General features: G+C 46.8%; 1 protein-coding gene across 3 annotated transcripts in view; it reads left to right on the top strand.

The window, feature by feature from the left end:
* CDC27 (cell division cycle 27) overlaps positions 1 to 25481 on the top strand; it is a 623340-nt gene that overhangs the window by 120745 nt on the left and 477114 nt on the right. For all 3 annotated transcript variants that reach the window (XM_069238052.1, XM_069238050.1, XM_069238051.1), the window contains exon 4: positions 18781 to 18906. In XM_069238052.1, the coding sequence (XP_069094153.1) occupies positions 18781 to 18906 (126 nt within the window). The remainder of the gene's footprint in view (positions 1 to 18780; positions 18907 to 25481) is intronic.

Below are 25481 nucleotides of genomic sequence, written 5' to 3'. Positions count from 1 at the left end.
CCCTGGTGCCAAGGGCCCTGTGGGCAGGGAAGGTCTCTAAGGCCTGCAGCATCTATTATGCCACCCAGGGGATTCCTCACTCAGCACATGCACACTGCCTGACCGCGTGTGTGGGCTGGTGAGGAGAAAATGACTAAGTATACATGGCACTCCCCTCAGAGTGCCTGTGGCATAGGTAAGTCACCCCTCTAGCAGGCCTTACAGCCCTCAGGCAGGGTGCAGTAAACTACAGGTGAGGGCATAGTTGCATGAGCACTATGCCCCTACAGAGTCTAAGCCAATCCTTAGACATTGTAAATACAGGGTAGTCTTAAGAGTATATTGTCTGGGAGTCTGTCGGTTACGAACTCCACAGTTCCATAATGGCTACACTGAAATCTGGGAAGTCAGGTATCAAACTTCTCAGCACAATAAATCTACACTGATGCCAGTGTGGGATGTATTGAAAAATGCACACAGAGGGCATATATACCAGTCCAATTCCTAGTGTTAGGCTGACCAGTTCCAGCCAGCCCGCCACATCCAGACGAGTTTCTGGCCACATGGGGTGAGTGCTTTTGTCACTCTGTGGCCAGGAACAAAGCCTGCACTGGGTGGAGATGCTCCTCACCTTTCCTGCAGGAACTATAACATCTGGCGGTGAGCCTCAATGGCTCATGTCTGTTGTTACAGCGCCCCACGGCATCCCAGCTAGTGGAGATGCCCGCCCCCCTGGACACAGCCCCCACTTTTGGCGGCAAGTCCGGAGTAGATAATGAAAAAAACAAGGAGGAGTCACCCACCAGTTAGGACTGCCCCTAAGGTGTCCTGTGCTGAGGTGACCCCTGCCTTAAGAAATCCTCCATCTTGGTCTTGGAGGATTCCCCCAATAGGAATAGGGATGTGCCCTACTCCCCTTAGGGAGGAGGCACAAAGAGGGTGTAGCCACCCTCAAGGACAGTAGCCATTTGCTTACTACCACCACCCGACCTAAACACACCCCTAAGTGGAGTATTTATGGGTGACCCTGAACCTAGAAAATCAGATTCCTGCAACCTGAAGAAAGAAGGACTGCTGACCTGAAAGCCCTGCAGAGACGACAGAGACGACAAATGACTTGCCCCAGTCCTACGGGCCTGTCTCCAGACTCAAAGAACCTGCACAGCGACTCATCCAGCGGGACCAGCGACTTCTGAGGACTCAGAGGACTGGCCTGCACCCAAGGACCAAGAACCTCCCTAGAACAGCAGCACTGTTCAGAAACTACAAAACAGCAACAAGAAACCAACTTTAAAGTGACTCCTGCCACAAGCGTGAGTCTTCACACTCTGCACCCGACGTCCCTAGCCAGAGTTTGGAGAAACCAACACTGCAGAGAGGACTCCCAGGCGACTCCAGCGACATGGACACCCTGAGTCGACCTCCCTGCACCCCCACAGCAACACCTGCAGTGAGGATCAAGAGGCTCCCCCCTGACCCCGACTGCCTGGTCTCAAAGGACCGAGAGGAACCACCTACCAGTGCAGGAGTGACCAGCAGGCAGCCTTCATCCTAGCCCAGTTGGTGGCTGGCCCGAGAAGCCCCCGTGCCCTGTCTGCATCGCCAGAGTGACCACAGAGTCCCTCCATTTTTTTCTACGACAAACCTGACACCTACACTGGACTTGGCCGCCCATGTGCAGCTGAGGGTGTGTTTTGTGTGCTTGTGTTTGTCTCCCCCAGTGCTCTACAAAACCCCCCTTGGGTTCTCCCCAAGGACGCAGGTACTTACTTGCTAGCAGACTGGAAGCAGAGTAGCCCTATTCTCCATAGGCATCTGTGTTTTGGGCCCTCCTTTGACCTCTGCACCTAACCGGCCCTGTATTGCTCCTGCGGTGGCTTTGGGGTTGCCTTGAATCCCCAACGGTGGGCTGCCTATGCCCAGGAGAATGTGTAAGTGCCCAACTTACCTGAGAAACTAACGTTTACTTACCTATCCCAGGAACTGTTGATTTTTGCACAGTGTTCCCATATAAAATGGCTATTTGCCGTTTTAACCAAAACTGTGTGTGCTACTGTTTTAAGTTCTATACGTACCTGTGTGAAGTACTTTACAATTGATGTACTTACCTAAAATTAGAATCCTGTGGTTCTAAAAATAAATAAATTAAGAAAATATATGTTCGATGGCATCTGTTGCTGTAGATACGCATGTTTTGCAATAGCTCGCCATCTGGTGTTGGGCCGGAGTGTTACAAGTTGTTTTTCTTCGAAGAAGTCTTTCGAGTCACGGGACCGAGTGACTCCTCCTTTTGTCTCCATTGCGCATGGGCGTCGACTCCATCTTCGATTGTTTTTTTTCCGCCATCGGGTTCGGACGTGTTCCTGTCGCTCCGAGTTTCGGAACGGAAAGATAGCTAATTTTGGAAGATTTTCGTCGGTATTGTTGCGTTCGGGATCGGCCTAGTTAGATTCAACACCGCGTCGAAGGATCGAAGAGCTCCGGTGCCCTTCGGGGTAGTTTTTCGATCCCCCGTCGGGGCCTGGTCGGCCCGACCGCGTGCTGAAGAACGCCGATGGAACGGACCCCGTTCCGTTTCTGCCCCAAATGCCACAATAAATACCCCTATACAGACCAACACTTGGTCTGTAACCTGTGCCTGTCACCTGAGCACAGTGAAGACACCTGCGAGGCCTGTCGTGCGTTCCGGTCCCGAAAAACACTCCGAGACCGTCGAGCCAGAAGACTTCAGATGGCGTCCGCGCCGACAGCCCACCGAGAGTTCGAGGAACAAGAAGAGGAAGGTACCTTCTCGATCCAAGAATCGGACTCCGAAGGATTCGACGATACACAAACCGTGAGTAAGACGTCGAAAACCACACAGAGGAAGATTTACAAGGCCCAGGGGACGCCACTGCCATCAGGCCATGGCTCCACCCATAAATTCGGTGACCGACCGTCGGCACCGAAAAAGGCCCAAACAGTGCCGAGATCGTCCGACTCCGGTCGAGACACCGGCACGCAGCCTTCTCGGGACCGAGAAAGTGCTGGAGACAAGCATCGACACCGAGATACCGATGTAGACACGGCTCGACGCCGAGACAGCGGCACCGAAGAAGATCGACGCCGAGAAGTTTCGGCCCCGAAAAAGAAAAAAGTCACCTCGGAGCCGAAAAAAGATGCAGACAGGGTTTCGGTGCCGAAACAAACTGCAACCGACCCAGTTTCAGGCTCTTATACAGAAGAGCACTCGCTGACCTCCCAAATGCAAAAGCATAGGTTTGAGGAAGAACTACACTCAACGGATGTAGACCATACGCAAAAGCGTATTTTCATACAGCAGGGGACAGGAAAGATAAGCACCCTTCCCCCTATTAGAAGAAAGAGAAGATTGGAGTTCCAAACTGAACAAACACCACAAACAAAAGTGGTGAAAAAAGTTACCCCACCACCCTCTCCTCCACCTGTGATTAACGTCTCACCAGCACAAACTCCATCACATTCCCCAGCTCACACTACCATGAGCCAGGGTGACCAAGATCAAGACGCATGGGACTTATACGACGCCCCAGTGTCAGATAACAGTCCGGAGGCATACCCTACGAAGCCATCTCCACCAGAGGACAGTACTGCGTATTCTCAAGTGGTGGCTAGAGCAGCACAATTTCACAACGTAAGCCTCCACTCAGAACAGGTCGAGGATGATTTTTTATTCAACACTCTCTCCTCCACCCACAGCTCATACCAAAGCCTGCCTATGCTCCCTGGTATGCTCCGGCACGCAAAAGAAATCTTTAAGGAGCCGGTCAAAAGTAGGGCAATCACACCAAGGGTGGAAAAAAAGTATAAGGCGCCTCCTACAGACCCGGTTTTCATTACTACACAGCTGCCACCAGACTCTGTCGTTGTAGGAGCAGCTAGGAAAAGGGCCAACTCCCACACATCTGGAGATGCACCACCCCCAAATAAAGAAAGCCGCAAGTTCGATGCAGCTGGTAAGAGAGTCGCAGCACAAGCTGCAAACCAGTGGCGCATCGCGAATTCCCAGGCACTACTTGCGCGCTATGACAGAGCCCACTGGGACGAGATGCAACATCTCATTGAACATCTGCCCAAGGACTTACAAAATAGGGCAAAACAAGTGGTTGAGGAGGGACAGACCATTTCCAACAACCAGATCCGCTCCTCCATGGACGCTGCAGATACAGCTGCACGGACAATTAATACATCTGTAACTATCAGAAGGCATGCATGGCTCCGAACGTCTGGATTTAAACCAGAGATTCAACAAGCAGTTCTCAATATGCCTTTTAACGAAAAAGAACTGTTCGGTCCAGAAGTGGACACAGCGATTGAGAAACTCAAAAAAGATACGGACACTGCCAAAGCCATGGGCGCACTCTACTCCCCGCAGAGCAGAGGGATTTACAGCACATTCCGTAAAACACCCTTTCGAGGGGGGTTTCGGGGTCAGAGCACACAAGCCAGCACCTCACAAGCAACACCGTCCAGTTACCAGGGTCATTATAGAGAAGGTTTTCGGGGACAATATAGAGGAGGGCAATTCCCTAGGAATAGAGGAAGATTTCAGAGCCCCAAAACCCCTACTACTAAACAGTGACTCACATGTCACTCACCCCCTCCACACAACACCAGTGGGGGGAAGAATAAGTCATTATTACAAAGCATGGGAGGAAATCACTACAGACACTTGGGTTCTAGCAATTATCCAACATGGTTATTGCATAGAATTTCTACAATTCCCTCCAAACATACCACCAAAAGCACAAAATTTGACAACACATCATTCCAATCTCCTGGAGATAGAAGTGCAGGCACTATTGCAAAAGAATGCAATCGAATTAGTGCCAAACACACAAATAAACACAGGAGTTTACTCACTGTACTTTCTGATACCAAAGAAGGACAAAAAGCTGAGACCAATCCTAGACCTCAGAGTAGTGAACACTTTCATCAAATCAGACCACTTTCACATGGTCACACTACAAGAAGTATTGCCATTGCTAAAACTACACGACTACATGGCAACTTTAGACCTCAAGGATGCTTATTTCCATATACCAATACACCCATCGCACAGGAAATACCTAAGGTTTGTATTCAAGGGAATACATTACCAATTCAAGGTACTGCCTTTCGGATTAACAACCGCTCCAAGAGTCTTTACCAAATGTCTAGCGGTAGTCGCTGCACACATAAGAAGGCAGCAAATACATGTGTTCCCATATCTAGACGACTGACTAATCAAGGCCCATTCGTTAATAGAGTGCTCAAATCACACAAATCATATCATACAAACCCTCTTCAAACTAGGGTTCACCGTCAACTTCACAAAATCCAAAATTCTGCCGCGCAAGGTACAACAATACCTGGGAGCCATAATAAACACATCAAAAGGAGTAGCCACTCCAAGTCCACAGAGAATTCAAAATTTCAACACCATCATACAACGCATGTATCCAACACAAAGGATACAAGCAAAGATGGTACTACAACTCCTAGGCATGATGTCTTCATGCATAGCCATTGTCCCAAACGCAAGACTGCACATGAGGCCCTTACAACAGTGCCTAGCATCACAATGGTCACAAGCACAGGGTCACCTTCTAGATCTGGTGTTAATAGACCGCCAAACTTACCTCTCGCTTCTGTGGTGGAACAACATAAATTTAAACAAAGGGCGGCCTTTCCAAGACCCAGTGCCACAATACGTAATAACAACAGATGCTTCCATGACAGGGTGGGGAGCACACCTCGATCAACACAGCATACAAGGACAATGGAACGTACATCAAACAAAACTGCATATAAATCACCTAGAACTTCTAGCAGTTTTTCAAGCACTAAAAGCTTTCCAACCAATAATAGTTCACAAATACATTCTCGTCAAAACAGACAACATGACAACAATGTATTATCTAAACAAGCAAGGGGGGACGCACTCCACGCAGTTAAGCCTGCTAGCACAAAAGATTTGGCGTTGGGCAATTCACAACCAAATTCGCCTAATAGCACAATTTATACCAGGGATCCAAAATCAACTCGCAGACAATCTCTCTCGAGATCACCAACAGGTCCACGAATGGGAAATTCACCCCCAAATTCTGAACACTTATTTCAAACTCTGGGGAACACCTCAGATAGACTTGTTTGCGACAAAGGAGAACGCAAAATGCCAAAACTTCGCATCCAGATACCCACACAAACAGTCCCAAGGCAATGCCCTATGGATGAACTGGTCAGGGATATTTGCTTACGCTTTTCCTCCTCTCCCTCTCCTTCCTTACCTGGTAAACAAACTCAGTCAAAACAAACTCAAACTCATATTAATAGCACCAACTTGGGCAAGGCAACCCTGGTACACAACGCTGCTAGACCTATCAGTAGTACCCTGCATCAAATTGCCCAACAGGCCAGATCTGTTGACACAACACAACCAAAAGATCAGACACCCAGATCCAGCATCGCTGAATCTAGCAATCTGGCTCCTGAAATCCTAGAATTCGGGCACTTACAACTTACCCAAGAATGTATGGAAGTCATAAAACAAGCCAGAAGGCCATCCACCAGGCACTGCTATGCAAGTAAATGGAAGAGGTTTGTTTGCTACTGCCATATTAATCAAATACAACCATTACACACAACTCCAGAACATGTAGTGGGTTACTTGCTTCACTTACAAAAATCTAACCTGGCTTTCTCTTCCATTAAAATACACCTTGCAGCAATATCTGCATACCTGCAGACTACCTATTCAACTTCCCTATATAAGATACCAGTCATTAAAGCATTCATGGAGGGCCTTAGGAGAATTATACCACCAAGAACACCACCTGTTCCTTCATGGAACCTAAATGTTGTCCTAACTAGACTTATGGGTCCACCTTTTGAACCCATGCACTCCTGCGAAATACAGTTCCTAACCTGGAAGGTGGCATTTCTCATCGCCATTACTTCCCTAAGAAGAGTAAGCGAGATTCAGGCGTTTACAATACAGGAACCTTTTATACAACTACACAAGAATAAGGTCGTCCTAAGGACCAATCCTAAATTTTTGCCAAAGGTTATTTCACCGTTCCATCTAAATCAAACAGTGGAACTTCCAGTGTTCTTTCCACAGCCAGATACCGTAGCTGAAAGGGCACTACATACATTAGATGTCAAAAGAGCATTGATGTATTACATTGACAGAACAAAGAACATCAGAAAGACTAAACAACTATTTATTGCATTTCAAAAACCTCATGCAGGAAACCCAATATCAAAACAAGGTATAGCCAGATGGATAGTTAAATGCATCCAAATCTGCTACCTTAAAGCTAAACGACAGCTGCCCATTACACCAAGGGCACACTCAACCAGAAAGAAAGGTGCTACCATGGCCTTTCTAGGAAACATCCCAATGCAAGAAATATGTAAGGCAGCCACATGGTCTACGCCTCACACATTCACCAAGCACTACTGTGTAGACGTGTTATCCGCACAACAAGCCACAGTAGGTCAAGCCGTATTAAGAACCTTATTTCAGACTACTTCCACTCCTACAGGCTGATCCACCGCTTTTGGGGAGATAACTGCTTACTAGTCTATGCAAAACATGCGTATCTACAGCGACAGATGCCATCGAACTGAAAATGTCACTTACCCAGTGTACATCTGTTCGTGGCATCAGTCGCAGTAGATTCGCATGTGCCCACCCGCCTCCCCGGGAGCCTGTAGCAGTTTGGAAGTTACCTTCAACTATTTGTATATGTATCATCTCAACCTTAAATAGGTGCATACTTAGTCACTCCATTGCATGGGCACTATTACTACAATTCAACTCCTACCTCACCCTCTGCGGGGAAAAACAATCGAAGATGGAGTCGACGCCCATGCGCAATGGAGACAAAAGGAGGAGTCACTCGGTCCCGTGACTCGAAAGACTTCTTCGAAGAAAAACAACTTGTAACACTCCGGCCCAACACCAGATGGCGAGCTATTGCAAAACATGCGAATCTACTGCGACTGATGCCACGAACAGATGTACACTGGGTAAGTGACATTTTCATTTTCTATTTAAAAACCTATTGGGCTGGAGTTAAGTCTTTGTATGTGTTCCTCATTCATTGCCTGTGTGTGTACAACACTTGCTTAACACTACCCTCTAAGCCTACTGCTTCACCACACTACCACAAAATAGAGCATTAGTATTATCTAATTTTGCCACTATCAACATCTAAGTGCAACCCTTGGACTCTGCACACTATCTCTCACTTTGAGATAGTATATACAGAGCCAACTTCTTACATTGTTGGATCAGCGGTGGGGTAAGTCCTGCTAGGGTCTTTTGTAAGTCCCTTTTAGCGTTTCTTTTTAAGTTTAAAAGTTTGTAAAAGTTAGGATTTAAGTTCTAGAAGTAGTTTTTAGATTCTTAAAAAGTAATCCCAACTTTTAGAGTGATAATGAGTCACACAGATGAGACAGTGATGGAAATCAACCTCACACCTTACCTGCATCTAGGGATGTCAGAGTTAAGGTCTCTCTGTAAACTAAAAAAGATAGACTGGGCCCAACCCTACCAAGCCAAAGCTCCAGGAGCTCTTGGCAGAGTTCACAAGGGACCACCCTTCTGAGTAGGAGGATAGTCCTTCAGATGGGGGAAATTAGTGAACAGGAAGAATAACTCCCCCCCTCCTGTCCTAAATAGGGAGGACAGGGTTCCTAGAACCCTGTACCCAAAAATCATAGTTAGAGAGACTGTTTCTTCAACAGGGGAGTCCAATGCCTCAGTGAACATTGAGGAAAGCCTCAATGAAGAGGACATCCTGGCCAGGAGGGCCAAGAGATTGGCTTTGGAGAAGCAGCTCCTAGCCATAGAAAGGGAAAGAAAAGAAATGGGTGTAAGTCCCATAAATGGTGGCAGCAACTTGAATAGGATCAGAGAGCATACCGACATCCTAAAAAAAAACCAAAGGGATTGTAACTAAATATGAAGATGGTGATGACATAACCAAAAGGTCCACAGCTTTTGAGAGGGCTTGTGCAATTTGAAAAGTAAGCAGATCTCACTGGGGAGCTATCCTTTGGGAAATGTTCACTGGAAAGTGTAGGGATAGACTCCTCACACTCTCTGGTAAAGATGCAGAATCTTATGACCTCATGAAGGGTACCCTGATTGAGGGCTTTGGATTCTCAACTGAGGAGTACAGGATTAGGTTCAGGGGGGCTCACAAATCCTTGAGCCAGACCTGGGTTGATTTTGTTGACTTCTCAGTCAAAACACTAGATGGTTGGATAACTGGCAGTGGTGTAAGTGATTATGATGGCCTGTATAATTTATTTATGAAAGAACATCTGTTAAGTAATTGCTTCAATGACGAACTGCATCAATATCTGGTAGACCTAGGTCCTAATTTTCCCCAAGAATTGGGAAATAAGGCAGACCACTGGATCAAGACTAGGGTGACCAAGACTTCCACAGGGGGTGACCAAAAGAAAAAGGGGTCACAAAGCCTCCCCAGGGGAAGGGTGGTGAGACATCCATGGACAAAAACAAAGAGCAAAGAGTCTTCTACAGGGCCCCAAAAACCTGCTCAGGAGGGTGGGCCTGAGCCTCTTCACAATCTACAAATGGGTATAAGGATAAAACATTGATCCCAAGAAGGCCTGGTGTCACAACTGTAGACAGCATGGACACCAAACTGGAGACAAGGCCTGTCCAACAAAAAGTCCCACAACAACTACTCCAGTTAGTACTGGAATAGTCAATCTCCAGGTGGGATCAACAGTGTGTCCAGAGCAAATCAGGGTTCACACTGAAGCTACATTAGTTTCTGAGGGTGGGGTGGATTTAGCCACACTTGCTGCCTGGCCGCCTACCCTGCAAAAATACAGGCAGCAGCGCTTGATAAATTCGAATAGAGTAGAAGCCCTGAGGGATACAGATGCCAGTATCACTATGGTGACAGACAAACTGGTTTCCCCAGGACAGTACCTGGCTGGACAGATATATCCAGTCACAAATGCTGACAATCAAACTAAAGTCCATCCCATGGCAATGGTAACTTCAGAATGGGGAGGGGGTCATTGGCCTGAAACAGATGGTAGTCTCCTCTGCTATACCAGTAGAATGTCTGCTTGGAAATTATCTGGAGTCCTCAGCATGGGCTGAGGTACAGCTCAAGACCCATGCACCCATGCTGGGCATCCCTGAACTGGTGTGTCAAGACAAGGGCACAGAGCAGGGCTCAGGGTGAAAAATATGTGTTGGAGTCTGGAATAATGGCCCGACCTTTCAAGAGGAAAGGAAGGAAGACTGGGGAACCGGCTTCTGCACAGCAAAAGAAACAGAACCTCTCTTCTCAGGAAGGTTTTCTATCCCCCAAGGGAACTGAGTCGATGGAGCTGGAGCTTTATCAGGTTGAGCTCTTTGGCCCAGGGGGACCCTCAAGGGAACTGCTGTGTAAGGGACAAAAGAGTTCTCCCACGCTTGAAGGCCTAAGACAGGAAGCAGATGAGCAAGAAAAAGGCAATGTCAGTGGAACCCACAGGGTCTATTGGGAAGATGGACTCCTTTACACTGAGGCAAGAGATCTCAAACCTGGTGCCACTAGGAGAGTGGTAGTGCCTCAGGAGTTTAGGGAGTTCATTATGACCTTAGCCCATGACATTCCCCTTGCTGGACATGTGGGACAAACCAAAAGTTGGAAGATATTAGTCAACCATTTCTACTGGCCCAATATGTCTGTAGGAAGTTGGCTCTGTAAGCACTATTTCAAAGTAAGGAATAGTATGCACAGAGTCCAAGGGTTCCCCTTAGAGGTAAGATAGTGGCAAAAAGAGATAATACTAATGCTCTATTTTGTGGTAGTGTGGTCGAGCAGTAGGCTTATCAAAGGAGTAGTGTTAAGCATTTGTTGTACATACACACAGGCAATAAATGAGGAACACACACTCAGAGACAATTCCAGGCCAATAGGTTTTTGTATAGAAAAATATATTTTCTTAGTTTATTTTAAGAACCACAGGTTCAAATTCTACATGTAATATCTCATTTGAAAGGTATTGCAGTTAAGTACTTTAGGAACTTTGAATAATCACAATAGCATATATACTTTTTACATAAAACACACATAGCTATTTTAAAAGTGGACACAGTGCAATTTTCACAGTTCCTGGGGGAGGTAAAGTAATGTTAGTTCTTGCAGGTAAGTAAACCACCTACGGGGTTCAGATTGGGGTCCAAAGTAGCCCACCGTTGGGGGTTCAGAGCAACCCCAAAGTCACCACACCAGCAGCTCAGGGCCGGTCAGGTGCAGAGTTCAAAGTGGTGCCCAAAACACATCGGCTTCAATGGAGAAGGGGGTGCCCCGGTTCCAGTCTGCCAGCAGGTAAGTACCCGTGTCTTCGGAGGGCACACCAGGGGGGTTTTGTAGGGCACCGGGGGGGACACAAGTCCACACAAAAAGTACACCCTCAGCAGCGTGGGGGCGGCCGGGTGCAGTGTGCAAACAAGCGTCGGGTTTGTAATAGGAATCAATGGGAGACCAAGGGGTCTCTTCAGCGATGCAGGCAAGGGGGGGGGTCCTCGGGGTAGCCACCGCCTGGGCAAGGGAGAGGGCCTCCTGGGGGGTCACTCCTGCACTGGAGTTCCGATCCTTCAGGTCCTGGGGGCTGCGGGTGCAGGGTCTTTTCCAGGCGTCGGGATTTTAGAGTCAGGCAGTCGCGGTCAGGGGGAGCCTCGGGATTCCCTCTGCAGGCGTCGCTGTGGGGGTTCAGGGGGGACAACTTGGGTAACTCACAGTCTTGGAGTCGCCTGGGGGTCCTCCCTGTAGCGTTGTTTCTTCACCAGTCGAGTTGGGGTCGCCGGGTGCAGTGTTGCAATTCTCACGCTTTTGGCGGGAATTGCAGGGGTCTTTAAAGCTGCTCCTCTGGAAACAAAGTTGCAGTCTTTGTTGAACAGGGCCGCTGTTCTCAGGAGTTTCTTGCTCTTTTTGAAGCAGGGCAGTCCTCTGAGGATTCAGAGGTTGCTGGTCCTGGGGAAGGTGTCGCTGGAGCAGTTTTCTTCCGAAGGGGGGAGACAGGCCGGTAGGGCTGGGGCCAAAGCAGTTGGTGTCTCCTTCTTCTCTGCAGGGTTTTTCAGCTCAGCAGTCCTCTTCTTAAGTTGCAGGAATCTGAGTTCCTAGGTTCTGGGGAGCCCCTAAATACTGAATTTAGGGGTGTGTTTAGGTCTGGGGGGGTTAGTAGCCAATGGCTACTAGCCCTGGGGGTGGGTACACCCTCTTTGTGCCTCCTCCCAAGGGGAGGGGGGCAAATTCCTATCCCTATTGGGGGAATCCTCCATCTGCAAGATGGAGGATTTCTAAAAGTCAGTCACCTCAGCTCAGGACACCTTAGGGGCTGTCCTGACTGGCCATTGACTTCTCCTTGTTTTTCTCATTATCTCTCCTGGACTTGCCGCCAAAAGTGGGGGGTGGGTCCAGGGGGCGGGCATCTCCACTAGCTGGAGTGCCCTGGGGCATTGTAACACGAAGCTTGAGTCTTTGAAGCTCACTGCTAGGTGTTACAGTTCCTGCAGGAGGGAGGTGTGAAGCACCTCCACCCAGAGCAGGCTTTGTTTCTGTCCTCAGAGAGCACAAAGGCTCTCACCGCATGGGGTCAGAAACTCGTCTGTCAGCAGCAGGCTGGCAGAGGCCAGTCAGTCCTGCACTGAACAATTGGGTAAAATACAGGGGGCATCTCTAAGATGCCCTCTGTGTGCATTTTGTAATAAATCCAACACTGGCATCAGTGTGGGTTTATTATTCTGAGAAGTTTGATACTAAACTTCCCAGTATTCAGTGTAGCCATTATGGAGCTGTGGAGTTCGTTTTTGACAGACTCCCAGACCATATACTCTTATGGCTACCCTGCACTTACAATGTCTAAGGCTTTGCTTAGACACTGTAGGGGCATAGTGCTCATGCACATATGCCCTCGCCTGTGGTATAGTGCACCCTGCCTTAGGGCTATAAGGCCTGCTAGAGGGGTGACTTACCTATGCCACAGGCAGTGTGAGGTTGGCATGGCACCCTGAGGGGAGTGCCATGTCGACTTAGTCATTTACTCCCCCCCAGCACACACAAGCTGGCAAGCAGGGTGTCTGTGCTGAGTGAGGGGTCCCTAGGGTGGCATAAGACATGCTGCAGCCCTTAGAGACCTTCCCTGGCATCAGGGCCCTTGGTACCATGGGTACCAGTTGCAAGGGACTTTCCTGGATGCCAGGGTTGTGCCAATTGTGGAGACAATGGTACATTTTAGGTGAAAGAACACTTGTGCTGGGGCCTGGTTAGCAGGGTCCTAGCACACTTCTCAGTCAAGTCAGCATTAGTATCAGGCAAAAAGTGGGGGGGTAACTGCAACAGGGAGCCATTTCTTTACAATGCCCCAGAAGTTTTAAGGAGTTTTGCGCCAGTGGTAAGACAGGTGGCCATCCACAGGCCCCCCTCATTCCACTTCCAGTGGTGGTTGTTCCCGTTGAGAGATTGGGAGTGGACAAAGTGGGTCCACTTGAACCTCCTACTACATCAGGGAACCAAAATATTCTGGTAGTGGATCATGCTACCAGGTACCCTGAGGCAATTCCCATTAGGTCCACTACTGCTCCTGCGGTAGCTAAATCACTCATAGGTATTTTTACCAGAGTGGAATTTCCTAAGGAGGTGGTTTGTGACAGAGGTACCAACTTCATGTCAGCTTACCTAAAGCACATGTGGAATGAGTGTGGGGTGACTTACAATTTCAGCACACCATACCATCTACAAACCAATGGTCTTGTAGAAAGGTTTAACAAGAGATTGAAGGGCATGATCATGGGGCTCCCTGAAAAACTCAAAAGGAGATGGGATGTCCTCTTGCCATGCCTGCTTTTCGCCTACAGAGAGGTGCCCCAGAAGGGAGTACGGTTTTTCCCCTTTGAGCTTCCGTTTGGCCATCCTGTAAGGGGACCACTGGCACTTGTAAAAGATGGCTGGGAGAGACCTCTCCATGAGCCAAGACAAGATGTAGTGGACTATATGCTAGGCCTCCGCTCTAGGATGGCAGAGTACATGGAAAAAGCAAGCAAAAACCTTGAGGCCAGCCAACAACACCAGAAGTTGTGGTATGACCAAAAGGCTGCTATGGTTGAGGTTCAGCCAGGGAAGATAGTCTGGGTTCTGCCCCTGCCACCTTCCAAAGGTTGGTGAATCAAGTCCTTGCTGACTTGGAGTCCTTTAGTGCAGCATATCTAGATGATATTGCCGTCTTTAGCTCCAACATCAGTATCATCTAATTTTGCCACGATCAACCTCTAAGGGGAACCCTTGGACTCTGTGCACACTATCTCTCACTTTGAGATAGTATATACAGAGCCAACTTCCTGCAGAGTTCAAATATCCGAAGTAGGCAGTGGTTGTTATTCCATCTACTTTCTGATACCCAAAAAGAACAAGGGTCTTCTCCCTTTTCTAGATCTGTTGAATGTAAATCTTTTCCTCAAAAAGGAGAAAGTCAGGATGCTCACTTTGGGTCCGGTCTTGTCTGCCCTAGTCCAAGGAGACTGGCTGGTATCATTAAACTTGCAGGATGCATATTTTTACATCCCCATCCTATCTGCCCACAGGTGCTGCCTGCTGTTCAAGTTTGGCCATGAGCACTTTCAGTTCACCATGCTTCCTGTTGCCCCTACCAGTCCCCCCCCCCCTCCCCCGGGTGTTCACCAAGGTGATGACGGTGGTTGCAGCTCATCTGCACAGGTTAGGGGATTGTCTTCTCCCTGTCTCGACAACTGGCTGTTGAAAGCAGTGTCGACCCAGACTGTTGTCTCCTACCTTCAGATTACTGCAGACCTCCTGCATTTGCTGGGGTTCACTATAAACGTGCCAAAGTCACACCTGACTCCTTTTCAGTCTCTCCCTTTCATTGGAACTGTTCTGGACACAGTGCAGTTTCGGGCTTATCCTCACAAGCAGTACGTCCAGGATATTCAGGTTATGATACAGATGTTTCAGCCTCTGTCCTGGATTTCAGCGTGAATGACTCGGAGGCTGCTGGGCCTCATGGCTTCCTGCATCCTGCTGGTAAATCAAGCCCAATGGCACATGTGGACTCTGCAGTAGGAGCTAAAGTTCCAGTGGGTGCAGCATCAAGGCAGTGTCTCCACCATGGTTCAGATCTGGTCGGAGGGATCTGCAAAAGACCTGCAGTGGTGGCTTACACATCGCAATTTGGTGAACGGCAAACCCCTCTCCCTCACCAGATCGGACAGTGGTGACAGATGTGTCACTCCTGGAAAGGGGGGGTCCATCAAGGAGAGTTGGAGATCAGAGAACTCTGGCCAATGGCGGAATGTTGACTCCACATTGACATGCTGGAGCTCCATACAGTCTGGCTAGCATTGAAATAATTTCTTCCCCCTGTAAAGGGAAAGTTAGTGCAGTGTTCACGGACAACAACACCACCATGTGGTACTACAACAAGCAGGGTGGGGTGGGTTTGTGGAGCCTTTTTCAAGAGGCTCTGCGTCTCTGGAAACAGCAGGGCATAACCATGGAGGTTCAACATCTGGCAGGTTCTCTGAACGCTGGGGTGGATGAATTCAGCTGTCAATGCCTAGGGGATGAAGAGTGGCATCTCCTTGGGAGGTGGCACAAGGAGTCTTTCGGGAATGGGGAGAGCCTTGGTTAGATCTGTTCGTCTGAAGAGAATGCATCAGACGTTTTGGACATTGGGGTTTCCGAGGCGGCAATCGCTCAGAGAGGTTTTTCGTCTCAGGTGGCTAAAGAGCTTCCTCATGAGGCCTTAAGGGTCATTCCGCTAGAGGAAAAGCTGCAACCACGACTTTAGCTCATGCAGTCCCAGTCCTGGAGATCTGCCAGGCAGCAACGTGGGCATCCCTGCACACATTTGTCAAACACTGCTGCCTGGAGAGCCAGGTCCACAGAGACAGGCATTGTGTCCGTTCAGTCCTGAAGGACTTTTTAGTCTAGTTAAATTTGTCCGTAGCTCACAGCTAGGATGGTATGGATTGGATATTTATTCAAAGTTGAGGAATCTGCAGCTAGAAGTCTGTATCAGATGAACAAGTTACTTACCTTCGGTAAAGCATTATCTGGTAGAGACAAGATCTAGGTGCAGTTTCCTTACACCCACCCATGCCTCCCCGCTCTTGGACAGATTTCTAGGGCTAGGGTTGTTCCCTTTTCACAGCCCTAGTTTGGACACCCTTGTGAGTCCAATCAATGGCTCTGCTCCTGGCGTGGAAAGTCGTGAAAAGTGACTGACATTCTGCACATCACTTCCATCGCCAGCTATGCCGAACTGAACGAAGTAACCAGAGGGCATGCTGGGGTACTGCTCACGCAAACATTTCTGGATCCAGTCTGACGTCTGGGAAAAGTTACGTGTAAGTAATAAGCAGCTAGATCTGTTTTACCGTAGGTAAGTAACTTTTTCTTCCACATCCGTTGTATTTGAGAGCTTCATCAAAAAATATCTTCAAGCTCTTTACTTCCATTGGTACCTGGTCTGCTTGTGTCTGCTGTGCAGCTGTTCCTCACAGATGCATCAATAAAGGCTATACCACTACAACTCTTCAAGTACAAGCTGCCAGATCAGGCCCCCTTTGTTTCATATACAATATCCTGCACTTGACGGGTTGTGCCTTCAGCAAGAAAAGCACAAATGGCAGTTCTTTCTTCCTCCTGCTCACCAGACAAAGAAAGTATACATATGGACTCCGTGGACAGGGAGATGTGTGGAACATCTGTACCCTTCATGAAGGTCACAAGTGCTTCTGCTCTTATGGGCCGATAAGTTGGATCCCTCAGGGACTCTCCCCAATATTTTGTGACAAGTTAACTACGTAATACAGGCAAGAGGTACTTAATGAAGGAATGCTGGTCTCCAGTCCGATCAATGGAACAGCAGCCAATACTTCATACCTAGCGGTACTTAGGTATTGCAATGGAATCTGTATGAGATACAGTTCCTGGCTTAGATTGATTAGTGTGAAGCCAGAAGCACAACAGAGAATCACAAATTTGCCTTTTTGCCTTGCTCTCTCTCTCTCTCCAATCCCACCCCCACCCCCTTGCACATATTGCATTGGACATTCCCATTTATGTAGGGGTTACCAAGTCGTGGGGCGGGGGGGGACACAATGACATAGGCCAGTTCATGCCTACATCAGTGTATCCCCCAAATATATTTAGTATTTGTAGGATTCTGGGTTTTGAGGATACACCAAGGAGAGAAGGATGATATCGTCATATGGGAAGATAAAGGCCTCCCACTCTGGTTCACTTATAAGACATACAGATGAAAGCGTCTCTTCAGTTTGCTAAAGGCTCTATCACCAATGCGAAAAACAGTGGGGGAAAGGGCATCCATGCCTTCGGCCCTGACCCAGGTGAATTTCTCCTGAAACCGTGCCATTGACATGAACCCTTGCACCCGGATTGGTATTTAACAGCTCAATCTATGATCTAAACCCAGAGCCTAAGACCGTTTTCTATCAGATGTGGGCACTCTGGTGAGTCAAATGCTTCTTGCATGTCAAAGCTAATATTACCGATGGCTCTCATATCCTGTTCCACCGTGCCAGGCATCCACATAGGCGCCTGAGATTGTAGATATATGGGGCACTGCTCTACTGATTCCTCTCACCCATCTGTCCTTTCTCCCATTTGACAAGGACATACACGCCAGAAGAGTGCCTGCTGTGCTGGCAACTTCATTTAGTCTATGCTGTTTCACCCATTAATGTTTGCTTCCCTCTCCACTAAAAGTCTGTATTCATCCCTGGCTAGTGCATTCTGATGGGGGTAGGTCAGAATACGGATCTTGTAGTTCTTCGTTCTAGTGGATTAGTTGGCGTTCCAGATCCTTTACATATCTCTTTCCCTCTGTCTGCCAATATTGGTGGTTTTGAGCAGCCCACTAACTACTGCTTTGTAGCCTTCCCAATTGGTAATGCCCATCTGCACCGTCTCCTCATTTTCCTGGAAATAGAGCTCTGTTTGTTAGATATTTCAGGTGTCCCCGTTTTGCAAGGCCCATGGATCCAGTCTCCTTCCAATCCGTTTTCTAACCATCCTCGATTCAAGCCTAGTTCATAATGAGGAATGGTCTGATATTTCCTTTGCAGAAAGTGATCTGTCTTCCTTTGTTTGTCCCTGGCACCAAAAAAACAGGCCAGTCCAGAGACTGAATTTTTTGTTGTTGTTGCAGTTTTATACTTATGAATATTGGTGTGTAAAGGGCTGCTCTTCCATCAATCTCAGAGCTTTTATGAAATTGTACAGTCTCTTATCTACCCTGCCCTCTTCTGGGTGACCCTGCCTAGTACCCCCTCCTGTGTGAGGTTGAGCTAGTGCCCTTCCCACTCCCCCATTCAAATAATCAGCACTCTGATAAGGGACTGAGCTATCCATTTTCCCCAGCATAATAGTCTTCAATACTGGCAGGTAATATGGGGAAGCCACAAAGAGCCTCTCCCTGTTCCATTCCCTGCTCACCACATAGCAACGTCCCAGTCTGTCATGGTCTGGGTGACTGTTAATGGAAAAGATTTACAGACCATAATCCTAACCCCCTGGAGCCAGACATGAGCCCTGAATATTCAGAACTCTGCATCTCCCTGTGCCCAGGAACCCACAGTTGTTGCTCACCAAATGGGACCCTGTAATGAGCTTAATCTGATGGTTTTTTGGAGTCCAGGATATGTGCATTGTCTATGTATTTATTGTAACTAGGAAAAAGTCTGATCATAATGCCTCTTTGTTTGTTGTACCTTTCCAGACTAGCAGAAGGAGAACAAATTTTATCTGGTGGAGTGCTGAATAAACAGAAAAGCTATGATGACATAGTGAACGAGTTTGGCGATTCAGCAAGCTTTACCCTTGCACTGCTAGGACATGTGTATTGGTGAGTTTGATGCATCTGTTCTGTGTGCTGAATTTTAGTATGTCATCTTTTTCTATACATTTAGCAAATAAATCTCCTATAATGGAGCAAGTAATTAATTAAATATGAGATTGAACATTCCTTCTAGAAAGCATGAAAGGTAGTATGGAGACCAAGTTGGGTCATCAGGGGAAAAAGTAAAAAAGACATTCGTGCTACAGGTTCTTGGGGAACATAAACCTTCCATTCCAAATACAATCAAAGAGTCTTTAAAGGTGCTCTTCTTTAATTACAATGTTAACCCATGCATAAAGAAAATTGCCCAAACGTTAACTTAAAAACTGATTCATAACAAAATTGATTTAATGTTTTTGTCAATGTAGTTTAGTGCTTTGTCTGACCTGGAAGGAAGCAACAAGCTTCACCCTACTTATCTATCATTCATTTAAAATTACTAAAAACTTTTCAAAAGACCACATGGCAGCTGGACAGTCAATAATTGGCACTTTACTTTGAACCATTGTTATTTCATTTGCTAAGAAGTCTTTTTAAGACTATTAGGCCTTTTGGCATATCGCTGGACTCATTATTGATGTAGGTCTTTAGAACATTCTTTCAGTAACTCAACAGAATTGGTCCTTTCAATGGTATATTAAATATTCCAATTGGACAACTTTACCCTTTATAATAAGTGGAATATTTATCTGAATAAAATATCTCTACTTTTGCAGTACAGTATTTTACACACACTTATTGCTCGAGGTGGAATTTATGTTTATAATTTACTGAGCAGCATGGTAGCACTGGGCAGAGAGCACAGACAAAAGCATTTGTAAAATTTGTTACATAAAAGGCAGCTTTTTCTGTATCATCCATTTTTCAGATTCTTTTCTCTATACTCACTCGCCAGTATACAAACAACTGTGGGGTAAAGGCAAAAGCATGCAGTTCAATCTTCAAACCTTTTGGCTTTGCCATTGCTCTTTTTATCAGCCCCCTTGTCGAGGAACTGGAAGGCCAGTCCCCAGTGAACCCTCAGGGTGTCTGTGGTCTCGAAGGGACTCTGGCACAAGGGGGCACCGGTCACCCACTTCAACTCAGGCTGTCGGACTTGTGTGCAGTGGTGCTTTCTGGTGTTGGGTTCCGCTGCAGGATACTCTTGTGGTTCCTTCTGTCCTGCAGGCAGGGACTGTGGACGGAGTGCTGATTTGCTGGATTCAAATTGGGGTGGCATGGTGAGCAAAAGAACGATGGACTAAACCCAGATCTGTGACTGGGGAGAAGTTTCAGCACTCAGTCCATCATCCTTTTGTGTTGCTAAAGTTGCCCTTTTTGGCCAGGGTATGCCCAGACATTGGTCCTTTGCTCACTGTGCTACTGGATTCAAGCTAGCCTGGCTTATGAGGGGTGATACCATGAAACCGGTCCCAGGATGCTTGTTTCCAGTCCAGGGAGGGCCAGGCCTGGCAGTTCGGGCTGGACTCTTTCCCATGGGGAACAGGATCTGATTTGCATATGGCTGGGTCCAACTGGGGTGGCATGGTGAGCAAAAGAGCAGTGGATTAAACACAGATCTGTGACTCTGGGTGAGTGTTCAAAGGTTGCAGTACTCCGTTCATCATCCTTTTGTGTTGCTAGGAGAAAGGGAGACCTCATACATCACCTTCTGGAGGAGTTTAAAAAGAAAACTAAGGCAGTGATCCAGGGGGGCAAGAACATCGCCAACTCATGCCTCAAATCAGCTTTGGGCACGGCGGTAACTGCCAGCAGATAATGCACACAGGTACCAACCTCAGAAGACATGCATGATTAAGAGTCTTTGTGTTCAAGGCAGAGGGGTAGGCATTGATGATCAACATGCTTTTCCCAGGGGAAGGTCTCTTTAAAACTGATGTATATGAGACGATACAGCAAATAAAGAAGGTCAACGAGTCAGCCAAAGCCATGGGGGCTTTGCAGTTCAGGAGATGCTTTAGGAGATGGAATGCCCAACAGGAGGCCAGAAGGCAGGGAGGGATTCTCACCAGCCCTACAAACAGCAAGACTTCAGCCAACATGATGCACACCAGCTCGCCCAAGAGTTGGCAGCACCTGGCAAGACAGCCCTTTCGTCATAAACAGAGAGGTAGAGGCAAGCCCGCAAGAAGTGAGGGCTGGCTAATAAGTGACTTGCCGTATCATTAAACCTGTCACATAACATCACTGGGTGGGAGAATAGGAGTATCCCTCCAAAAGTGGAGATCAGTCACCTCAGCGAGCTGAATATTAAACCTAATATAATAAGAAAAAAAGATTATAAATCTCGCAGCTACTCAGAGTGTTTAACTCTAAGCCAACTAATGACCTAAAACAGGGTTACCCCATAGAAATCGCTGAGACCTTGCTGCCCATCCCCCCAAGGAAAAGAACTTTAAGGGAACAAACATTCCCTTCATCCATTGCGGCAGGGAGTCAAAGACATTATTGAAAGACAAGCCACAGTAAGAGTACCCCCAATGGAGATGGGACACAGCATCTATTCTGTGTACTTTCTAGTACGAAAACAAGACTTAACATTGAGAACAATACTAGACCTCGGATACCTAAACAAGTTCATATGAACACAACACTTGAAGATGGCAACTCTACAAGAAGTAATGCCTCTCCTAAGGAAAGGAGATCATAGCTACCATAGACCTAAAAGACGCCTACCTACATATACCAATGAATCAAAGACCCAAATGGTACCTCAGATTTGTCTTCGAGAGAAGATACACTATCAGTTCAGAGTGCTACCTTTCAGCATAAAATCTGAAAGGTGTTCAAAAATGCCTAGCAGCAGTCGCTGCACACCTGAAAAGACAGGGTATGCACGTCTACGCATACCTGGACGACTCTGTGATGAAGGCAAACTCAAGGCAAAAGTGCGAGCAAGACATTTAAACTATTATCATTACTCTACAACAGCTCAATTTCCCCATATACCAGGACAAATCATCCCCACACCCGGAGCAGGTGAAAGCATTCCTGGTGGTGTCACTGGACTCTAGGACAGTACATGAATTTCCAGTCCCTATATGGGCGAAAGTGATAACCAAGCAAGTTCACCTCTACTTGAAGGGTCAATCTCTGACAGTGAGGGCTGCCAGGAAATTAATGGGCATGATGCCATTATGGACTTCTTTCATTCCACAAGCAAGACTGAAATTGCGACCCATAAAAGAATGGCTTTTCAACAAGTGGTCACAAACTAGGGGGAGCTGGGAGGACCTAGTGCAGGGATCTCCAAACTTTTTTTTACAATAAGAGCTTTTTATGTTCAATAAAAATCATCTCAAGCTACTTAAACAGATTATTAGTGTTAAAATAATAACCACTTAAGACAATATTTCAATAGTGGCCATTGCAGGCAGGTTGCTACAGTGGCCATCTCAATGTATCAGGCAAGGTCAATAGCAATAATGTCGAAAGTTTAATCAATTTCAATTTTGAACGCCTTCTATATCAAATCAGTGATGTATGCAATGTTCCTTGGCACGTACGAAAAACAGCAGAAATAAGACTTCAACACAGCATCAATTACCTTTTAAATATTAGCTTTAAAAATGTTTTGTCTACAAACATTGGTTAATCAGTTCTGAAAATAAAAGCATTTTACTTTTAAATGCCTCCTTTTCAATCGTAGAAAAATACCTAATTCAATCAAGCAAAAGCTTTTAGTTTACTTTGCTGGGTTACATAATGGGGGTGTTACTCACAGGTAGCTGGAGAGCTACCAGTTGAAGAACCCTGATCTAGTAGTTGTCACTTCAGAGGTTCAAAAGGAGGTAGAATGAAGGACGGCATGTTCATACCCTGGGGAATCCCAAGCATACATCTGTTTGCAAGGCCCAGAAAACACAAAATGGCAAGACTTCAGATCCAGATTGCCACACCAGCAGTCCAAAGGAATGCCCTTTCGGTAGCTTGGTCTGAGAGATTTGCATACGCCTTTCCACCATTTTTCCCTGATCCCAAGGGTACTGGACAAGGTCAGACAGTCAAGGATGACACTTGTACTCTTCGCCCCACAGAAGGCCAGAGTGTCATGGTACTTGGAGCTACTATAAATGTTCAGAGTGCACATCATAGCCATAAGGGAAATGCAGAGCCTGTTAACAGTGGAAGACTGAAGAGTATACCATCTAGAGACAGCCATACTTAACCTAGCAGCATGGTGGCTCCTGATTGCCTATAGTTCAGGCACCTTCAGCTTCCCCTCCAGACAATGGAAATCCTTAAGGAGGCAAGAAAACCGAGCCCTCATCAGTGCTATACAGCCAAGTTCGTCAGATACATTCACTGGTGCAGGACAACAAGAAGCTAGAAGTAAGGACAGAGCATGGGACAGTGCTATTATACCTCACCCACCTACTATACAATGGTCTGACCTATGCGTCATTAAAGGTCCACTTGGCTGCTATAGTTGCGGAAACTAGAGGAATGATAGGGAACAGCTTTTTCACATAATAGATGGTAAAAATATTCCTGGAAGGGTCAAAAAGGATGGCACTACCAACATCGGAACTTGAACTTAGTGCTCATGCACCGGATGACAGAACCATTTGAGCCCATGTAGAGAATTGAACTGAGATTCCTAACCCTCAAAACTGCCTTCTTAATAGCTATCATGGCGCTTCCCTGGGTGAGCAATCTATAGGCACTCACCATCCAAGAACCATACCTTCAAATGCACAAGGACAAGGTTGTGCTAAGAAAAAAATAGCAGTTTCTACCAAAGTTAGTATGCCAATTCCACATCAACCAGAGCATCCAACTACCGACCTGCTTCCAAGAACTCAGGTCACAGAATGTAAGGGAGCTGCACCCCCTTTACATGGGTGAGCATTCATGTACTAATTACAAGAGTTAAATGGGAACCAACTCTTTGTCTCCTTCGTCAGTGTGTGCAAGGGTACACCACTAACAAAATGGACCATTGCACAGTGGATAGAGGAGACAATCCACACCTGCTGTGCAAGGCAAGAAAACTTTGCCTACTCGACCCAAGGCGCACTCAGCTAGAAAGAAGGGTGCACCCCTAGCATTCCTGGCCAACGTACCCATTGGCAACATCCACATGGCCGCAACATGGTCATCTGCATTCACTTTCACAAAATACTACTCTGTGGGCTCCAGGTAAACAAGGAAGAACAGATGGGGCAGAGTGTACCACAACACCTGTGTGCTAACTCAACCCATTTGCGTCCCATCCTCCCCAAGGATGCAAATACCGCTATGTAATCAATGCACAGCATGAGAATCCTGAAAGGGAATTTATGCTGCAAAATGAAATCGTTGCTTACCATATGGGAGTAGTTCTGCAGTTTTGAAGGTTTTGATGGATTTGCATGTGACCCTTCTGCCTCCCTGGAAATGTGGAGGGATCAAACAGGCGAGGTGAGCACCGTTTCAACAAGGGGCAAAGTTCCATCTACCACAGTTGCCAAGGGGAAATTATCTGAAGATGGCTACCATGCACATACATTTCTGGGGCACGTGCCAAACGTCACACAGGAGATGGACTTACCATCAAATGGTGGTCGACGATACCCAAGATCAAAAAGAGAGAGAGAAGGAAGACAAGACACTATTCTGGGCCCACCCACTAAATGGCTGAATAGATGAACACAATGTGAATCCATGAAACTCTTCAAGCTGCAAAACTACTCCTACTGGTAAGTAACCATTTTGTTGCCTTCCCTTTCCATTGATGCAGAGTACTCCTGTTACACCGTAGTCTTTATCTTTGTGTGTGCTATGTAAGGTATAGCCTTCTTAGCAGTCATCCTGTGTTTTCTGACACCAGAACAAGACTTCAGGATCCACCACCATGTTGTGATGTTAGTCACTCAACATGTTCTGACACTACTAGAGAGAATAACCGTGATCCTGTCCTGCCAAGGACAGTCCACTCCATCTGAGCTCTGGCATCTTTTGAGGTGGCAGAGCTGTAGGTTTTGTTAGCGGTTTGCTTACTTTTAACACTGCAAAGTAAATCTGCTGGCCTAGAATGCAAAGTACGTGGTTTGCTCTTTTCAGCCCCATTATGCCTGGTATCACACACGTGCATGATGGATCATGTAGGTAAGTGCTCCGGTGCATGCAAAGGTTTTGATTTGCTGCTATTGGTCAGCTTGCATAACTTTAGTGCATTTAAACAGCGCTCTGGCCAGATATGTGTTTCTAGTGTCCTCAAAGTTTGCAGTTTGAGAACTTGATAATGGACAGACATTCCAAAACCATCATTGGCAATGCCAATAGGTTTGGCTTATGAATGAAAGTACCTTTCTAAATGGTTGCTTAAGCACTCAATAGATCATCATACATGTGCTGTCAGTCATCCTTTTAGTCATGCATCCATTGACTCAATCTTGCATTCACCTTCTGACACAACCACAATAACTACCACAAAGTCTCAACAGCATGCAAGATAAATTTAAAGAATGCAAGTACAAAAAACAAAATATGCCGCTGTCTATACACCGCTTGCATTTGCTTGCAATAATGGAGCTAAACATAGCACTGGGTGTCTCTCTTGGAATAGCATTGGAAATAATGTATTGTTTTGAAAGTTC

The sequence above is a fragment of the Pleurodeles waltl genome, chromosome 6 (genome assembly GCF_031143425.1).
Source record: "Pleurodeles waltl isolate 20211129_DDA chromosome 6, aPleWal1.hap1.20221129, whole genome shotgun sequence".
NCBI classification, from domain to species: Eukaryota; Metazoa; Chordata; class Amphibia; order Caudata; family Salamandridae; genus Pleurodeles; species Pleurodeles waltl.
Note: the sequence above shows the minus strand (reverse complement) of the source record. Positions and strands in the feature narration are given on the sequence as shown.